Genomic DNA, 16354 nt, shown 5'->3' with positions numbered 1-16354 from the left:
CGTCAGTCACGCAAAGGAGAGAGGCGCAATTTTAAATTTCCAGTTTCAGATATTTATTTAACACTTCATGGAGGCAGCGGGAGGTATTCATTATTTATTTTCATTGATGTCCTACGCTTGTTTACATTATATAACTTGAACATAACTACGCTCAAAACAACATGAATAAGTCATCCACAAAATATCGAAACTTTACCAGATTATTTAATATTTAGCAGTATAGAGCTGCGCTCGTGTATATAGGGGCCACTTGGAACGCAGTTTCCGAAGAACGAGCGAGTTAGTGAGTCGTTCAGTAGGCCTTTCCGTTCTCCAGCGGTTGTGCCGGTGTCGATATATAGACTGGAGTAGCGAAGGGCTACTTAATCAAAACGTATCGACTGTTTGGAATTCGATAGATATTTTCCTCTGACATGGGCCATGGATGGGAAGACGACTTGGAAAAGTCTCTGTCCTGGACTGAGAGTGGCGAGTCCGTACTGAAGCTCAACATTCGCCACCTGTGGCTATTCGGCCTCTGGCCACTGAACGAGTCCTGGGCGTTCCACATATACACAGCGTACGGTTACATTATAGGCCTCTGGAATTTCATTGAGTGCTTGCTGGCCATTTACTTTGCCTGGGGAGACATGGACGAGGTGACGCTAGTGTTCATGGCAATCGCCTCCAACTTGAACGGCCTGATCAAGATGACGTTCTTCCTGTACGACAGGCGACGCTACAACTCCCTGGCCCGCCGCGTGGGCGCGCTGCTGTCGGTCCAGCGCGACGTCTGCGACAGGGAGCCGCCTCTGGCGGCCATCTTGCGCAGCTCCCAGGGCCGCGCCTTCCGCCTCACGCTGTCGCTGTTACTCTTCATGTTCTCGCAGTGCTTCGTGTGGTTCCCCATGCCCTTGATCGCACACCCGGAGCTGAGGCGCCTGCCCTTCGCCCAGCACGCCTGGGACGACAACAAGAACCTGTACGGCCTCTCGTACTTCGCCCAGTGCGCGGCAGGCTTGTGGATGACGCAGATGAGCTTCGGCATGGACTGTCTCTTCGCGTCGGTCATGATCCTGCTGGCCGCGCAACTCGATATTCTCGCACGGCGTGTTGCGGCTTTGAGGAAGGAGGCGTACAAGGAGAAAGCCGAACACCGTGAGAAGAGGCCAACGGCAGGCTTCTGCGATAAAATGTACGATGATTTGTGCCTTTGCGTTGAAAGTCATCAAAAAATTCTTAGGTACGTGGTGCTACACTTTACAAATCGTAGGGACGATTAAAATACGAGGGCTATTAGGAAAGTGAGGAATGATCGGTCGCGAAATGGAAAGCACTGTGAATATCCGACGAGGCTTATCAGAAACGTTTTGGGCAGTGTCTCTAGTATGCCGGGCGGCCTGTGTGGCCGAGTGGTTCTAGGCGCTTCAGTCTGGAACTGCGTGACCGCTACGGTCGCAGGTTTGAACCCTGACTTGGGCATGGATGTGTATGATATCCTTAGGTTAGTTACGTTTAAGTAGTTCTAAGTTCTAGGGGACTGATGACCTCAGATGTTAAGTCCCAAGAGCCACATTTTAGTATGCCCGTCGATTGCATGAAGATGCTCTTTACAGCTATGAGCGCACTGTGAGCGAGTAAAGGTGCCTAGAACAACAATGTCTCCCATCGAGTAGAGGGCCCGCTAAGAGACTTCGCCTTAATGATGCAGCCCACGTAACACAACTGCCACGCACTTTCTCCTTCATGACAAGTCTCAGCCGCACTCTGCAGGGGCAGTGAAGACGCTCCTGCAGCCTTTTCGATGGGAAGTGTTCGATCACCTACAAAACAGCCCTAATTGGCTCGTCCTGAGTGTCATCTCTGCTCAAATGAAACGCTGAATACGAAGGCAACACTTGGGCGCAAGCTACGTAGTATTGACCAGCGTAGAGAATTATCGGAAAGCGCAGGCGGCTGCCTTCTATGACGATGGAGTTGGAAATTTGGTATAAGGCTCCAACAAATGTCTAAGTTGGAGGAGGACTATTTAGGAGAAGTACCTGGAAGATGTAGCTAAATTGGAAAAGAAAACAGTTTTTATTTTCACTGTGGTTTACATTTCGCGACTGATCGTTCCTCACTTTCCGAAAAACCCTCGTGTGGAAAGCCATATCGTTTCATGAACTGTATCCATCAGAAAGAGTTTCCGGCTATTAAGAAAAAATTACGCAAGTGAACAAATGTTTTCCTATATGTCAGACACACGTATGTTTTTATCAGTCAATATACTGAAGAACTTATTTGGTTTTTAACGGAAACGTCCTTAACCTAAACTACCGTTCTTCAACAACAAGCTTAAAAGTACACTGATACAATGAAAGTATCTGGCAAATTAAAACTGTTCGCAGGAGAGCTTCTGTGAAGTTTGGCAGGTAGGAGACGATGAAGTGGCAGGAGTAGAGCTGTGAGGACGGGGTGTGGGTTGTGCTTGGCTAGCTCAGATGGTAGAGCACATGCCCACGAAAAGCAAAGGTCCCGAGTCGAGTTTCGGTAGGGCACACAGTTTTAGTCTGCCAGGGAGTCCGCTGCAGAGTCAAAATTTCATTCTGGACACTGATACAATGTTAATCTAGAATTGCAAACAAGAGTTTCCCAAAAGTAGATGATCAATTTCTTAAAAGTGGAGCCGTGGTCTGATGGTTGCTGTTAAGCATTGTTTACGACAAGGTGAGGCCTTAAACCTCACATTTATCTTATATCAAGGCTTTTCTTCTTAAAAACTTTTTATTAGTGAACGTTGACATGTATTGTATGTGATGCAATTCGAATGGATGGAATAGAATTTCGGATTGGCACTCACGATGACCTATTGTATGACGTAACTGAAAGAAAATAGACATTCCATTTAATGAAATTGTAATATTTTTGATATATATAGGGTGGTCAGAACTAGCCTTAAACGCTTGTAAGGAGGTTGGAGGGTAGGTTGGGTTAAGAAACAATTTTTAAGAAAAATTTCAATATATTGCGCCATTTCAAACTTCATAAGTATTGAAGTCAGCCAATCAGGCTGTTGCATGCACAAATTTAAGCAGCCTGCCAGAGGCGGTGATACGAAATCTGTTCTTTTGTTCAGTATGAGAAAACCAAACGAAGAACACATTTGGCAACACCGTCTCTGGCAGGCTGCTTGAATTTGCTCCCACAACGACCTGATTGACCCATTTCAATGCTACTTAAATCGAAAATCATGAAACTTATAATTTTGTTTTTCTTAAGGATTATTTTTCAGCACAACATACATTGCAACACCCTTACAGATTTTTCAAACTGTTTCGTATCGTTGATTGGAAATGTTATCCTAGTATTGTAAAAATATTGTCCATATATGAAATATATGTGGAGAGCTTTCATATAGTTTATTATTATTCAGGTGATGAACGTATATTAAGTATGTACAACCACGAACTACTTACAACCATAACTGCTTTTTCTAAAACAAATTTAGGTGGTTTTAGATGTGTATGACACATCCCTCTCCCACATATAGATAGGTGACTTTGATACATCTTCAGTTATCAAGGTAAGGTACCATTTTGTCTGTTGTAATGTTCATAACCTACAGAGAAGCAGTGCAACAATCTTTCCAGAAAGCTCATCTCTGAATCTACAAGATGTTTGATGCTCATATATGAAATATGGATTATTTAGAACGCGAATTGCGTTTTCAGTCATAGTGAACGGACTGACAAGTTCACTATAGAACATATGGCACTATAAAAACAATAACTCTTTCCAGATAATTTATGTGCTCATTCCAGCATCGAAACTTCTGCTCTTTCCCCCCTCCCCCCACCCTGTCTTCTGCCACTGTGTTCGTATTCGTCATGAATGAACCAAGTACCGTCGGAACATTACATTATAATCTTTCACTTTTTCTTGATTCTAATGGATTTTACTTGCCAATACAAGTATATCTCGCACTCTCTTCTTTTTAACGTCCAAAGAATTCGCACAGGATAACTGCTAATAGAACCAACCAGGAAATTTAATATCCTACCATTCCATTATGAACCAAATAATAAATGGGCTCTTGATCTCTAAGTTGTGTTTTGGGACGACTATATGCAGAAGTAAAAGATTACTCCATAACAATAACCTGCTATGTTCCAAGTCATATGTATTATCTTAAAGTTTATGAAGATCTTTTTTCATACGTAAGCTACCTTCGAAAAAAAGTACATTTGTTATTTATCTAATTATAACGTAAGAATGAGAGCAGCATTTCTCTCATAGTGAAACAACGGTTTCATTTTCTTCTGTTACAGTTTCGTCACTCATCTGCAGAACGCAATGAGTCCTGTCGCCATGACGCAGTTCGCTTTCAGTGTCCTTGTCATATGTCTAGGGCTCTTTCAAGCAACATTCGTAAGTCCATTACAGTAAGCACTAAGATTTTGTGATGTTTATTAGAAGTTAGGCAATTCACAATTTCTTACAGGCTGATTTACTTGGCTTACAACATCAAGTATGTAATTATTCAGTTTTTCAAATATATCTTTGTGTGATGTTATTTAATTACAACAAATAATCGATAGTAGAAATGCCTGTCAAAGACACGATAGACATTCCCGTGGACATATTTATTTACTTTAATTCTGTAGCATCGGTGTGACTGTGTTACTAAGGAGCGAGTTACGAGTTTTCGAAAAATCTTGGTAATACTTGTTCATTAAAGACACTACTTACGTTTTCCACTCAGTTTGTCAAGTTCTACCGCTATGCAAAGTACGCCCCTACTCACCAATACACATTATCACTAATGCTCGCAGAAACAATCTCGCAACAGTGCGTCTGAAGCGATAATGTAATCAGTAATTCCAGTTCTAATGTTTCGAAGATTGTTAGTACGAGGTAAATATATTGTTGCCTGTCTCCTGTGTTGGATAGCTACTGATTGCTAGAACAACACTTGCTTTAAAAATAGCTATAACAAGTCCTTCTTGAGTATCTTACAGAATGAGTACATCCTACATATACGCGATCGAGTCACATTATCGTGATTACATCCTGTGTTAGATATATGTGATGTCCAACAAGGCATGATAATTGGCTCTCGGATCGAAGGTGAGATCATTTACCAAACGGGCAACATGTCACACAGCTCGCATTACTCGAAGAGCATAGGGACGAGTTCAGTATACTCCACTCCCCGGATATAAACCCAATCGAGAATCTGTGGAACCACCTCGATCGCGATGTTCGCGCCACGGAACCTCAACCGAGAAACCCAACATAACTGGGCACGACTCTGGAGTTGGCATGGCTCACAACTCCGCGGTACTTTCAAGAACTTCACTGACTCTTTTCCTCCACGCGTCGCAGTGGTCCAAGCTGCAAAAGGTAGGTATTCAGGCTGTTGAGATGTGCTCATAATAACGTGAGTAGATAGGGTATAATTGCTTGATTACAGTCTAAGACGAGAAAACATTTTTGGTTGTGAATCAGTTCAGCCAGCAAATATCAACTAACCCTTTGTTGTTATTCGGTTAGTTTATGCACATACGTAAGTTTAACTCATGACTCTAGAAGTATAGAGTTATGTTTGTGTGGGATGACTTGTCACACTACTATCTTCTCCTTAAAATACTCCCTAAACATTAGTAATATTTCTTTTTAGTTCTTCCACCAAGCTCGTGAAAGAAATGTTGTAGAATTTGAATATTTTTAATAGCTTTGCGAAATCGTGCATATTCTTTCCACACTGGGATCTAATATTATTATCCCGACCTTTTATATAAACCACGCGCAAAAGCTCTGTGTTAAGAATCCTGCAGTTTATACTCTTTAAAGTAAAATAATACAGTAAACGTTCATAACATTTTAAATTTACGAATTTACTTCCTTATTACTGTTTTCGCAAAATTTGAGAGATTCACTCTGTCTTTTTTACGTAACGTTTTCTACAAGCAAGGACGTATATTATGACTTTCTTGTATACAAGTAACCAAAGAAACATTTTACCTCACACTCAGTGATACATTATTTATGCTTCTTCTGATAATTTCCAAGATAGGTTAGGTTGTCTAAAAACACGCAGTATTTCGCTTTGAAGCCGGCTCCGCCAAATTAGTAGCCTCTAAACATTAGCAGACTACTATTTACAATTGCTTGTTGTTCTTTATTTCTGTCGTGTCCACGAAATAGTTATTTCAATAGTAAATGCTACTTGCCTTCGTCAATAACTTTATCAGGAAGTCTTTTTTTGTTTTTCTGTTGTTCTATGCATATTTGATCGAATAAAAATGACGCATCACCTCATTAACATAAGTTTCTGTTTGTTAAAATTTCTAATAAACGAGGACTGTGATGAGAAAAGGCTTGATTCGTAATGCAGCATTTTTCTTAATATGGAATGATGAAAATTATGTTGCATATGCGCCTCTTCACGAAGATGCTGAGAAAGTATTGTACTATATCTGGACTGCGTTCATCAACTGTTTACAGTTGCTTCTTATTCTTAATTTATGTTGTGTCCACGTAATAGTTCTTTCAATAGTAAACACTTCGTGAATAACTTTGTCAGGAAGGCATTTTTGTTTCTGTTTTTTTTCTGGTCTTCTGGCATATTTTACCCATTAAAAACAACGCATCCTCCTTAACATAAGTTTCTCTTTGTTACAAGTTCCGAATAAACGAGGTCTGTGATGTGAAAAGGCTGGTTTCGTAATGCAGCATGTTCCTTAATGTGGAATGACGAAAATGATGTTCCTTCTACGCTTTTCTCGAAGACGCTGAGAGCGTATTGTGCGATGTCTGGACTGTTTGCAACACTTCCTTCCCACAGTGTTCACCCACAGGGCTTTTCCAGTTGTACTGATAGGAAATGTAAATTATAATTACAAAAGTGAAACAACTATAGTGAACGTAACCAGCGTATGCAGGAGAAAATATGGCTTGAACGAGTCCAGATACGAATAAAAATAAATTATAATCAGAACGACTAGTCACCTATAAGTGAAACAGAAGGGAATATTTTTTATCAAAGCATTTACCCCAGACGCTCATGTTTTGCCCTAGTAACATGTTGGACGTCGGCTTCAAGCTTGTGACGTCATGGCAAGTCCCCTTATAATACGTCCATAAATATTGTCTAAGGTCACTTGTGGACTAATATTTACATATCTCCGTTTTTCTTAATCCGATTGGTATTTAGTAAACCAAATATACTTATTTATCATAACTGGAATAGTTCCTACACTATCCTATAGATTTCTCTTTGGTAATGTAAATATTATTATTCTGATGCAAAATTAAATAAATCAATTTCTACAGAATTTTTGCAATGTTATCTTGAAATTATTCTCACTACAAGATTTATAATATTTCTGTCCTACATGTTGCTATTCCTCATACACCTTTAATTATTTCTCTTCTCCTGATATGATCACTTTTCACTGCTTACAAAGAATTGTCGTTTGAATACTTTACTGGGTAAAAAGACGAAATCTGGATCTTTGGATTTTATTCCTTGTTAAAAAACAGGTTCTCTGTTTTCTAAAGTGGCTGATATATTATGGTGAAAATTTCGGGCCAGATGTGTTGTATTATGAATCTATAGTTCCGCAACCGCAATGAATAGCGCAGACCTTTACTATTAAAAGAAAATGAGTCGTCAGCGTGCACTCACTGCATTTTCCCCACAGCGGATCCCCACAATTCCATCAGGTACCACTTTTCACAATGGCTGTTCAGGGCAGACCACTGTTCCAATATATCGGAACACCAAATCAAATTCCATACGAGTGATAGTTCTATCAAGACAAACCCACAAACAAGAATTAATTCGTTAACCTAACGCCAGTTCACGACGAAATCTCGAAGGATTCAATTATTTAGTTACATCCCCCAATTAATAATGAGCTGGCAAGAGCTCACCTGTGGTTTAATATCGATTCGAATCTGAACAACACAACCTTACGTTCGGCACCTGTGCCAATCTTCACAATATTTGCACAGATTATCTTTATTGTGACGACATTTGGTGAACGTTCAACACCCTCGCTGACTTACTACTATCAACTACGAGTTCAAACACGCTCTGATAATCTGTCTCCGTCTTACCCAAACCGTTTCCCGTTAAAATCCGTACTATTACAATCACTAAAACCACTGAGGAACAATTGAGAACGAATAAAAGAACAATATTATTAGCACTTTTAATAATTTCAGTTTGTCGTTTTGTGCCATCGTGACTATAAACAGCGGCCAGCTGTAGCATTAAATACGATCTTTGCCGCTCATCAAGCTCTTTGGCTGGAACATTCATCATAACGGTACTAGCGGCGTCCTTTTCGCCTCTGGCGCTTTTCTATAGCAGTACATACACAGAAATTTATATATGTAACAGAATATTTTACAGTAGCAATATTATTTTTGTCTATGAATTTGTTTATTAAATTATTTCTGTAACGTGTTGATGCGACGGGTTTGCCAGTAACGTACACCAAATAATATTTGTACGTAACAATTGGAAGAATGTCATTTGAGGGGATGAGCCTTGATCTACAGTTTCCAACTTCTGGCCAACATGACGTCCCAACGGTAAAACATGACGGGGGTCCGGTGATGATCTGGGAACCAATATCGTGGTATTCCATCGCCACCATGGTTACTCGGCAGACGTTACTGTCAAGTATTGAGTGCCAAGTCTGGCTGATCGGGACAAACCTATCGTACAGTGTTTGTTCCGCAATGGTGATGCATTATTCCAAGGCAAGCGGACCCTAATTTACACTACTCATATCGTACAGGACTGATTTTGCGAGCACAGGGATGAACTGTCGCATTTGTCCCGGGCACCAGTCACCAAGTTTCAATATAACTGAACCTCTGTGGTCTACTTTGGAGCCTTAGTTACGCTACCTCTGCGCATTTGAGTCCTTGCCTCAACTTACTACTAGCTAGCTAGAAGAATAATAAAATATTCCGATGTGAAGAAGGATTGCAGCCAGTCCGTAATTTGTGGCAGATCTGCATTCCGACTGCAACATAGTCATCATAGGTGCTATATTAGAACTCACACAGACAAAAACATGTTATAACATCATCTTGTGACTGTTAACGCTAACAGTAATGCTTTATTCTGTCATGTAACTGATAGTATTAACTGTCAAAAGTTAATGCTCTGAGATGTTTGTGCCTGTGTGATTCTTCTGGTAATACACCGATGATGACTGTGTTACGGCTGAAATCTAAATTTGCAACAAATTGTGGATTTTGAAGACTGTCTGCTGTCCTCCATTAAATTTGATTATTCAACGGTCGCTGTGGCCCACCAGTATCCGATGGATTCCAATTTAATATAGTAAGATTCCCTGGAAATTCATACAAGACCCTGTTTATCTGTCCCGAGATGACTGGAAGTTGTTCCGAAAGCCATCGTTATTCCACATAGTATTTGACATTGTAATGTGTTGTACTTTTGTCCACCTTCCACGACCACCGCATTTTATTCTTATTGTGTTTTGACCGTTTATCATATTTTTTGAGGTCGGTTTTTGAAGACCGCCCCATCTTTTTCCGTGGGAGAGTGTCTGAAATCGACAGACTGACCGGTAAACCAATTTGCGGTTACTGATCATCCGCGCGAATTCGGTCCGTGTTTTGCTTACCACACTCTCTCACAAGTTACAGTGTTGCACGTTACGCTATACGAACAGGTCCTCCACCTCACTTAAGTGATCCAGAAAATACCTGTACAGAACCATTGCGTTTCTCTTTCTCGATTTTCTAGCTTCCTTTCATGTCGCAGTTCTGATACTCCACGTTCCCACAAGTAGAATGTCACCCTTCCACGGTTTCCTCCTCCTTGCCTGTCCCCTCCCATGTATCCAAATTGGGACTAATCCGGCGTCTTTGTCAAAGAGAGATTATCATGACATGTTTCCAATTACGGGCTACGTATCTTGCGGATACATGTTACCTATCTTAAACGCCGACGTCTCCATTGCCTTCGGCTTACTCGTGTCGTTGATCATTGCAGATTCTTCGGCTTTTTTAGGGGCAGTTTCTGACTTCGATACCAACAGGTTGCCCTGAAGCTTTGTCTTCCCCTCCGTCCTCATTGCTGGTAGAAAGAAGGTGACTTCTTATACCCCAAGTGTTGGGCCACCATTAATGACGATTTTTTTTATATCTGAAGCACTGACGTAATGAAAAAGGGACCGAAAGAGTTTTGGTTACTGGTCACAGAGGCTACCCAAGGATAACGGGTTCAAACACAAAATGGATGTCTCTTTTTATGAAAAGGTCGCTGCATGTTTCACTCGCATTATTATGTCTGGTTTTTTCTTGAGGTTCTAACGACTTCAACGTTGACAGAATGTTAGAATCTAACGCCTGTTCGGCATCTGTTTTCCCCTCCTTTTCAACTACAGTGAAGGTTTTATTTTCGAGTATAAGTCTTAAGTTATTCCTCGTCGGTATTCGTATCACGCAGGACTGTAAGCTCTAGTGATAAAGCATTCTTGTTGCAGAGCGAGGACTTCAGCGCTGTCTTTAAGTGTGCGTCCTTCCTTCCGATTCCGTGCGCTCACGTGTTTCTTTATTGCTGGGCAGCCAATAATGTCACGGTGCAGGTGAGTACTGGACCAAGAGAAACGAGACGTCTTTGCTTCTCGTTAGATGTTTCCAGGAAAATTACAGACTGATAAAGCGTTATATCGAATACACATAGAAGGTAATTTATTCATGTCTTTCATAAGTACAGTAGAAGGAATGGTGGAGCGTGAACAAATATATCTATTATTAGCTCATTCGGCATTCCTGGGTTATGTACAGGAAAAACTACGGAAAATAAGTGGAAGAACATGTGATAAGACTATCATATACTTTGGACATATTTGGTATTTATAGATCTGATCAGGGTAGAAAAAAATACAGTTCAGCCGCTAAAAGCAGGCGATGGGCATAGTTTGATGTCAATTTTACATTAGTAAACGAAAAACGGAGTCTTTTAGCTGCGTTTTAGACTTGGACTGGAACTTACCAACAGCCTCTCAGATCATCTCACATCTGCGAGTTATTACCCATTTAGACATCTGGTGAGAAGTTTCTCATTCACTCGTTTCCCGTTAACCTGATCTTTGCTATCGACGTTCACAGAGAGAATGTATTCATCGGATGTTAGAGGGTCCTCTTGAGTTTTACATTCCTGTAAAGTTTACTCCATAACAGTAGACTAGCGCTTTTTTTAGTATATATTGAATACTTTACTACTGAACATGAAAGAATATCAAGAACAGAATGTAGACTAGTCCTCGTGGACACAGTTTGTATTTTAGGACGAAAGAATCGGTACACGTCTGGTTATATTCTCCCTTCTTGCAAGATAATGTCACATAGTCCAACGACAGTAGGTATAGAACACAACTGACGTAAGAATTTATGCTGTGTTATATCTTTATTTCTAGAAAGGTAAGTATAGCTTTCAATCAGGTTCATACTGGTTGAACTAGATATGATACCTTTCTCTTCAGCGATGTGTTCTACTGAAAACAATTAAGAAAAGTTAGAATAAATTGCTTTCATCTCTCTGACTGTGAGAATACGCAATGTTTCTGTACTGACTATTACTTTTTGTCTTGTAAAGTTTTGTGCTTTTCAGTATGCTGAAAGGTTCCTGGCAATGAGCCATGTTACCCAAACACGACTATCGTATGTCAGAGTATCGATGTGGTAAAAGGACATGACCGCAGAAACGGAATTAACTTCAAGAAAATAATTTGCACGTCACTGATATGCACAAACAGTGTAGTACAATCAAGACTGCGAGCACTTTTGCTCTTATCTTTCCACACGTATTGTATGTTTCAGTGCCTCAACAAAGTCGAAGAGCAATTATAGCGCAGAGTAGTGTGTCTAGAATGGAAACAGGACGAATACTTTGTTTTCCCAGAAAGTTGAGGCTCCGTATTGTTGTGCTAATACATGGCTATATCGCAACTAAGACATAAATGATTAACAAATATAGACATAATTTATAAGAGAACTAATAAACATTTAGCGACAACTGGCGGAATTAACAAGATTTGTTACTATTGTAGTTGAGGTAATGGAAACTTACACTCCATAGAGGAAAGAAAATGGAAACAAAAAATCCTAAGAGATAATTTGGCGTTGTTGTTGTTGTTGTCGTGGTCTTCAGTCCTGAGACTGGTTTGATGCAGCTCTCCAAGCTACTCTATCCTGTGCAAGCTGCTTCATCTCCCAGTACCTACTGCAACCTACATCCTTCTGAATCTGCTTAGTGTATTCATCTCTTGGTCTCCTTCTACAATTTTTACCCTCCACGCTGCCCTCCAATACTAAATTGGTGATCCCTTGATGCCTCAGAACATGTCCTACCAACCGATCCCTTCTTCTGGTCAAGTTGTGCCACAAACTTCTCTTCTCCCCAATCCTGTTCAATACTTCCTCATTAGTTATGTGATCAACCCATCTAATCTTCAGCGTAGAAAACTATTGACTAATTGTGCAGGTTGTTGTTTTATAGTCGAAACGCTCGAACAGTCAATCAGTGAGTCACGGATAATGAGAGAAAACGGGATAAGGAAAGATGTTCGCCAGAGCTAAGTAAATCACTGCATCCGTGCTCACTATGTACACAATTTGTGATGCGGCGAACAGTTCGCAGGCAGTGAAACGGTACGTACGGCAAAACAGTGTAAAGTAGGATACCCTAAATTTTAATTCATATAAATTATTTTCGGTGATCAATAAGTTTGCAAATTAAGCTTATTCAGATATCTTACATATTTAACAACATCCTACTAGTCCGATTTCAGATTAAAATAAATCATCGCAGCGTAAAATAAGCGTGTACTTGGCTAGGAACAAAAAACCGGCTTTTCCACTCCCTCCTGGTGAGGTAAAATAGGGTACCTATTTAAATGAATGAAAAAAAAACTTTAAAACAAGGAAAAAGTTTTATTTTAATGGAAAAAATACATCAAAACATATAGAAATCCCGAAAACTACTAACAAGTGTTATGACATATCTTTTTTGAGTTACCAAAACTGGTTTCTGACAAATTTAAATAGATGAAGACTTCGAAGTATTTCACTGACATAAGAAAGAGTCTTAATAACTGGTCTTAATGAAAATCCGGAAACACACTTCATTAATAACAAAAAATCACAAAGTTGTTGTTTCTGCCTTGGCACTGCGAAATTGATGATGAGGGCAGACACGACAAGATACACACGCCTCCATCCCTTCATTGACAACGGGTCTGAAAATAGGCTTTGACAAAATATCCATGCTTCGTCTGGGTCTTCTTCGCCTCATGTACTCAAATAACCTTGTTGTTTTTTAAATTATTTCGGCTGTTGTAGTCTTTCCAACACTCGTTTCCTGATTTTTCGCTTTGTGTTTCTTCCCTACAAATGAATTGTCCCTTTTAGTATTTTTCTTCTTTACCATTTCTGACTTTTTCTTCCAATTCAAAATCGTTGTTGTGTGGAGAGGTCAGTATTCCTACGTTGTTCTTTCTCCCACTTGTGATTTTCTTAGCACTTTCTACCAAGTCACCTTTCTGAGCACGGCCAGGTTAACCCATGTGGAGGCCCAGGGCTAGAAAAAATGTGTGCCGCCTGCTTACTTCATGTAGATCTAATACATTTCTGGGAAAGTAAAATAGGAAAGGTAAGTCAATACACGTACTTCTACATCAGCCATTCCATGTATTAGATGATATACCTAACTGAACGTTCCAGTTGCATAAACGAGCCCCCCCTCACACACACGCACACACACACACACACACACACACACACACACACACACACACACACACACACAAATTAGTATCTCAAAGATGTCTTTTCCTCGTTTTCGTCCAAGTGAAATATTCTATCAACCCTAGAAGTCAAGAGAACTGGTCATCTCATGTTCAACTGATAAAATGGCGAGAGCGGAAATTCCTTCTCCTTGCACTGTAGCATGTAATTTGTTCTTGATAAGGGCTATTTTGCAGAGTCTTCTCTCAGCTTCATGATTCGCAAATCGTATTGAGCGGAAAATTCGGTAAGCAATACTAAATTTGTAAAAAGACAATTTTCAACCATCAATTTACATAAGTCGACTGACGAAATGATTGGCAGTCTTTTCTGTTCTTAAAATTTCACTCAAATGAATAATTTCACATCTAAAACTTTCTTCATCGAGATCACCTCGATATTTTTCCCAAAGGTTGACGTTTCCTTTAAACGTTCTTTAGCTTATTGTTTTCTTGTATTATTTGTTAGAAGTAGGAAAATATTTGATGCTTTGCAATACTTTTATTCTCGATTTTTCATTTCTGCTTGTAGTTAGTCAACAGCTGCAGTAAGTGCCCCTCGAAATTTATCAAGTCCACTCAATTCTTTTGATTTTTCTCTATCAGGGAATCTCCTTGTTTTGCATTTGCTTTCGTAGCCACAATCTCGACACACATGCTCACTTAATCTGCTAGCTTGGTTTTCATATTCATCTAAATTTTCCCTAAAATAGCTGAAACACGGAACCAATGATAGCAACTCTTAATATCCGCTAATTAAGTCCAGCCCAGGATTTTGCTAATATTTGTTAGTTTTGTCCATTCTAGACAAGACGTCATCTCAGAATACAACTAATCCTCCAGTTCTTCAAATTTTTTTCTGAAGTGATTCCGCCTCATTTCTTGTTGCCACCTTTTCTTCTTTGTTCTCGACAACATCTTCAAGTGACACATAAATGGCATCGAAATTCTGTCGTACAGGTGATAATGCTTTCTCAGGGCACGACCATCTAGTGTCGGATAGTGTGTTAAGTCCACGATTACTCTTGTTAAGAATGTGCCAACGGTGAACAGAAGCTAAAAAAAAGTCATATAATCGTTGCAAAACTTGAAAAACATCAGCTGATTAGAACAATTTCTCCACATTGTTTTGGACCAGCCCAACACAGTGGACATAGAAACGCTAATGAAGTCATTTCCTATATCTTTCCACTTAAACCTAAATACTTACCACTCACATTACTGGTATTTTTATAGGAGTGCGAACGACGGTCTTCTGTCCTAATATTATATTATAACCAACAGTGTTGGACAAATATAACCGATGGCCACGACCTGGATGTGTTGTTTCGAAAATGTGTCAAATGAGCAATTATTCCAAGGAAACCTTGATAATTGCCTTTATTTGGGGCTGAAAAAATTTCGTTATCACTACGGGAAGAAAGTCCTCTTGTTCAGAAATGTTTATGTATTTCTATAACGCCGAAAGACTTCTTACCAATAATTTTCGTCCGTTTTGACCATATGCTGCAGTTCCCTCGTTCTCCGGTGTAGACGTCACGACACTGAATTTTAGCGATAATTAGCGCAGTTTTCATCAATCATCAATTTATCTTTCCCCTTCCTCCCGTCAGAAAATCCACAGGTTGAAAGTAGAGTAAACATTAACTAAGTCCATGCCTTCACTGAATAATTAAAAGAAAATATAAAGTGCATTTCCTGTGATTCGGAATATCGCAGCAATCTGAATTCATTTTTCTCTCTGCTTAGAAGTTTTCTAAGGAACAAGTTTTTGGATAAGTATATTTTTGTGACTTGCAGACACATTCAGAGTTGCTACATTGTTCATAACCTAGTCTAAACCTTTCACTAAATACATTTCCACGAATAGGTTTTTCACGTTTTTCCATTTTGCTGGATCCCCATCTCATGCTCCATATTTAACTATTTCACTGTCAGTACCGTCAACGGTTTCGGTTTCATGATCGCATTCACCACCGCCTCTCTTACAAAATACTGCTCCACAACAATTTCAGATTCACTGAAACTCGTCAACACTTCTTAGAAGAAGTAGGCACAAGTAGAGGAGGTTCTGGTTCAGTATAAACTTCACTAACGTTATCAACAGAGTAGTCTTTCTTCGTAAAATACTAAGTCACTTTCAGCAGTTTCTTCACAGACTTAGCAGCTGCTTTCTGAGACTTTGGTTTGATGGCACCACTGTAAAACTTTCTCACGCTTTGAGATTCCATTTCAGGTCCTTAAAACGAGGATGAAACTCAAATATGATTTACGTACTAGCTGTTTAGAACAAGCGATGTCACCGCAGGTACTAACAAGAGACAGTCTTCAAATATACTGTACAGTAGAACACTATAAACAATACTGCCACACGAATTAACAGTTGAGCTCTGCAAGAATAGATAAGCGATAAAAGCAGCGAAGAGAAGAAGGGAGGGCGAGGCGAGAGTCTCTTACAGTTCAAGGAAGTGTTTGATGTAACCCGTGTACTGTTGTGATCAAAACGTTGTACCAGACTCCATGCATACAGAGTTTATAAATGAACGGATCTT

At 39.8% G+C, this 16354-nt stretch overlaps 1 protein-coding gene across 1 annotated transcript in view; it reads left to right on the top strand.

Moving 5' to 3' along the window:
- The first annotated feature begins 396 nt into the window (after window positions 1-396).
- The window catches only part of LOC126101613 (odorant receptor Or2-like), a 30526-nt gene continuing 14568 nt past the window's right edge, over window positions 397-16354 (top strand). The window contains exons 1-3 of the mRNA XM_049912295.1: window positions 397-1222; window positions 4290-4389; window positions 10500-10601. Coding sequence (XP_049768252.1) covers window positions 414-1222; window positions 4290-4389; window positions 10500-10601 — 1011 coding nt within the window. The 5' untranslated portion in view covers window positions 397-413. The remainder of the gene's footprint in view (window positions 1223-4289; window positions 4390-10499; window positions 10602-16354) is intronic.

Source organism: Schistocerca cancellata, chromosome 9, assembly GCF_023864275.1.
Source record: "Schistocerca cancellata isolate TAMUIC-IGC-003103 chromosome 9, iqSchCanc2.1, whole genome shotgun sequence".
Classification (NCBI taxonomy): domain Eukaryota; kingdom Metazoa; phylum Arthropoda; class Insecta; order Orthoptera; family Acrididae; genus Schistocerca; species Schistocerca cancellata.
Note: the sequence above shows the minus strand (reverse complement) of the source record. Positions and strands in the feature narration are given on the sequence as shown.